This window comes from Alligator sinensis, unplaced genomic scaffold (genome assembly GCF_000455745.1).
Source record: "Alligator sinensis unplaced genomic scaffold, ASM45574v1 scaffold505_1, whole genome shotgun sequence".
Classification (NCBI taxonomy): domain Eukaryota; kingdom Metazoa; phylum Chordata; order Crocodylia; family Alligatoridae; genus Alligator; species Alligator sinensis.
Window position 1 is genome coordinate 459865 of NW_005841940.1, and position 3844 is coordinate 463708.

The 3844-nt window shown below is 43.0% G+C and overlaps 1 protein-coding gene across 1 annotated transcript; it reads left to right on the forward strand.

The window, feature by feature from the left end:
- Positions 1-258: 258 nt before the first annotated feature.
- On the forward strand, positions 259-3444 carry GATC (glutamyl-tRNA amidotransferase subunit C). Its single transcript, XM_006019838.3, has 5 exons — positions 259-318; positions 738-788; positions 1026-1192; positions 2006-2109; positions 2515-3444. The coding sequence occupies exons 1-5, from the start codon at positions 259-261 to the stop codon at positions 2571-2573; spliced, it is 441 nt and encodes a 146-aa protein (XP_006019900.2). The 3' UTR covers positions 2574-3444.
- Positions 3445-3844: the final 400 nt, after the last annotated feature.

The window sequence follows — 3844 nt, forward strand, 5'->3', positions numbered from 1 at the left end:
AGGTGGCTGCCAGCGCCGGGGCCGGTCACGTGCTGTCGCGCCCCATGGGCCGGGAGGTTTTGCCTGGGGGGCGCCTGGCGCCGACTTCCTTGGAAGCGAGAGCCCGGCAGGGGCAGTGCTGAGGGCGAGGGCTGGGCCCGGGCCCGTGGTTATTGATTTCTCGGGCTCCAGCTGCACCGGGCATCCCGGGACTGGGTGCGAGCGCGCGAAAGCTGGCGGGGGCCGCGATCTCCTTGCTCCGTTTCTTGGTCCGATTCGATGCCTTCCACCTTCTCTCAGGGGAATTTCCCCCTCAATGTGGAGTCAATTAAACATACTGTAAAAATCCCCAGCGGGTGGAGACTCATCCTTCCCGGGACCTGCAAGCAGCACGGAGCCATTGGGCAGGAGGCAGCAGTGATTTGCACCTTGTAGATCAGGGCTTGCCAACGTTTTTAGACAGAGTGCCCCAAACACCCATAACCTCAACCTGAAAGATATTGGTGTGCCAGGGGCAGACAGCAGGGCCCGCGAGGCAGCGCAGCCCTGGCCCCTTCCCTGCCATCCACCCTAAGGCACATGTGCCAAGCAAAATGCTTTTGATTGCTGCACTCTGGCACCTGTGGTGGCAGGCACTGCCTACCCCTTGTTGTAGACTAACAAAAGTGCATGCGCACACATATATACTATCTACTTTGGTTAGTCTGTTTTCATCTACCCTGCCTTATATTTATCATGGCCCATCTCTTGCACTTTAGATTGATCAGAATCCAGAATGGCAGCTGGAGGAACAGAAACCGCTTCCTCAGGTATAATGAATCTATCAACATATGTACATTTAGTCCAGGCCAGTCTGTTTCTGCTAAATGATCACTGCAAATCTGAGACCGAGTAATAGAGGAATTCCTAATATCCTCTGGTCAAGACTCAGGATAGTTTATCTAGCTTTATGTTTATTCATTCTGCCTATCCTAACTCATCCCCATATGGTAGTCTTCTTACAGGACCTAGACATGTGACTTCTTTTTTTTCCCCCTTTCTCAAAGAAAAAAGTAACCATGGAGTTGCTTGATCATCTGGAACGACTGGCACTAGTTGATTTTCGCAATTGGGAGGGCGTAGAGCGGCTGGAGAAAGCAATTCAATTTGCTGATCAACTTCATGAGGTTAACACAGAAGGGATAGAGCCAATGGATTCGGTACTTGAGGACAGGTAAAAAATTATGGTTAGTGACTGCTTTAACTACTAGTTTTCCAAAGAAATGCTGCAGTAAATTTTTTGCCACTAATCATGCCAACTATGCAGTTAGCTGGTCCTCCACAAATCCTTTATTTTAGGTCAGGTGTGTTTTTCTTTTGGGAGGGGTAGAGGAGTGTCTAAAGTGTCCCTAAGCTTGGAATATAAACACAAGGCTGTACACAAATTTCTTAATGTTCTTATGTAGACCATTCATGTTAGAAATATCCTGTATTACAAATGCAAAATCATTGTAAAATCACTCCTGAATGTTCTTGCACCTGGTGTTCTGCACACCGAACAGCTTCAGGGACAGTTTATATAAACAATGCCTTCTCTGTATTAGTTTCTTTAGCAGCTTCAGTTCATCAAGAAACCAGATTTTCTGCACGCTTATATGAAAACATTTGTTTCACTCAGCTCAATATAGAGTAGGGCTGATAATCTTAAGCACTAGGCCAACTGCTGTGTTTATTTCTTCAGAGAACTCAGGACATGGTATTGCTCATTTCAGGAAAGCTCAGTAAGTGGCAACAACACATGTGCCTGGTCAAATGTAAAGCTTGACCTGAACAATGGGACTGGTGGAAGCGTGTTACCCAGCTGCCAGGGGTCTCTCAGCAAGACCTAAATTCAAGATGCAACTAGCATATTTTAGTATGACAAGTTTTGAAGGCACTTCCTTCTGATTCTAGAGCATGACTTTGCATCCTGTATCAGACTCTCTAAAGCACAGTTGGCAAAGTAGGTCATTTGGAAAAAGAACATTAAGTTTCCTGTGCTCCCCAGGTGTCTGTATCTCAGAGGAGATAACATCACAGAAGGCAACTGCACCAAGGAGCTGCTACAAAATGCCAGTCAGACAGCAGAAGAATATTTTGAAGCTCCACCAGGTAGAGTTTGTTACAGATGATGCTAAATGGGACTTGATACCTGCCCTGATTTTTAAGAAGTATTAACCTGTCAGTTAATTCACTTCTGTGTATACTGAATGGTGGTAAGCATGTACTGAACTAGGATGATAGCCACAGTCACTTGTTAAAATAGAGGGATGGGACCCTAGCTCATTATTACTTAGTGGCACTGCAGAAGTTATGGCTTTATATTTACACCTAGTGTTGCTTATGCAGACTCTTTACAAAAGGCAGCTTTTTGTAAACTCAAGTGCAGCTTTTTTGCAGGGGAAAACCTAGTCACTAGTAAGTGTTTAAGCCACAAGGACAAGCATGTGAATTGCAGCAATATCATTCAGGAAACTAGCAGGCTGTCTCATACTCTCATTATCTGTTTCCTATTAGGTAACATCCCTCTACCAAAGTTAGAAGAGCATGAGAGCTTCCTGCAGGACTCCAACTGAAAAGCTTGGGCCAGAATTGCCACACTGGTTCTTTCAGCAGTATGCTGTTGGGGACAATTAATCTTATGTAGCTTCAGCTGATGTTACATTATCCCAAGAACAACACCCACACATGAGTACTGATTCTTTCTGCTCCTCCTCTTTACAATATTTTATTTCTATCAAAGGGTTTGTTTGGATTATTTTAAAATATACACATGAAGGTGGAAGGTGTTAAGCCACTTTCAAAATAGAAATATGGCCTCAATACTGTTTGCTTAGTCTGTATTTGGTAGGGCTGAAGTGTCAACCTGGAGAACATCAAACAAGTTCAGTACTCTAGATACATCTGCATATCACAGCCTTGATGACAAGGGAAACTAGGACTATCCAACTTTTCTGTCAAGTTATGAGAGGGGCTGGAGAAGAAGTTAGGTACTGCAGCTTTGTAAGAACCTAATTCACTTAAACTATTTTTCACTTCCTGGCTTAGCTCGGATTAGAGGTCTAATCAGGAAAAGAAACCCTCAAAGTTCAGTACAGTAGAACAGGTACTGTTGAGGGAACTTCTGCTAGATTAAAAAAGCACTTAGAGAAAACGCTGTTTTTACCGTATGCCTTCATCTCTCTCAGCTCTGACTAGTCTTACATTTGTATATATATTGCTTTCCATGTATAGCTTTGTGGAATGCTGTGCTAATATGCCAAATTCCTACATTTACACTTAAGGAAGGCATGTAGAGTTTGTTTATACATACAAGTGATTTTTTTTGATGTAAAGTTGAATGCCCTGCCCAGAAAGGCCAGTGGAAAATACTTATTGTGAGAGGCCATTTGACCATCCATATGCATTGATTAAACTGAAGTTCTGGCTGCTTTCTGATCATCGTAACCAGGGATCCTGGTTTTCTCTGATTTACAAAAATGCAAACCAAAAAACAAACCAACAACCCAATTTTCAGGTTAAAAAAGGAACCCAAAATCCACATTTTTCTGTGATCAAAATGAAACACCACTACATATATATCCATGTATTACTGCCGTTTCATTTTGATCACAGAAAAATGTGGATTTTGGGTTCCTTTTTTAACCTGAAAATTGGGTGGTTTGTTTTTTTAAATCGGTGAGAACCTGATCATAACACTGTGATGGCCTGGTGTATAATAAAGCAGTAGAGAACTTTGTTCCAAGCAAACACAGTTGTAGTAGTGCTAGTAGTTTGTTTTCAGTGGTAAAATCACTTATAAGGGGAATGAAAGGTGCTATAAGCAGTGCATTTATTTGTCCTGCTG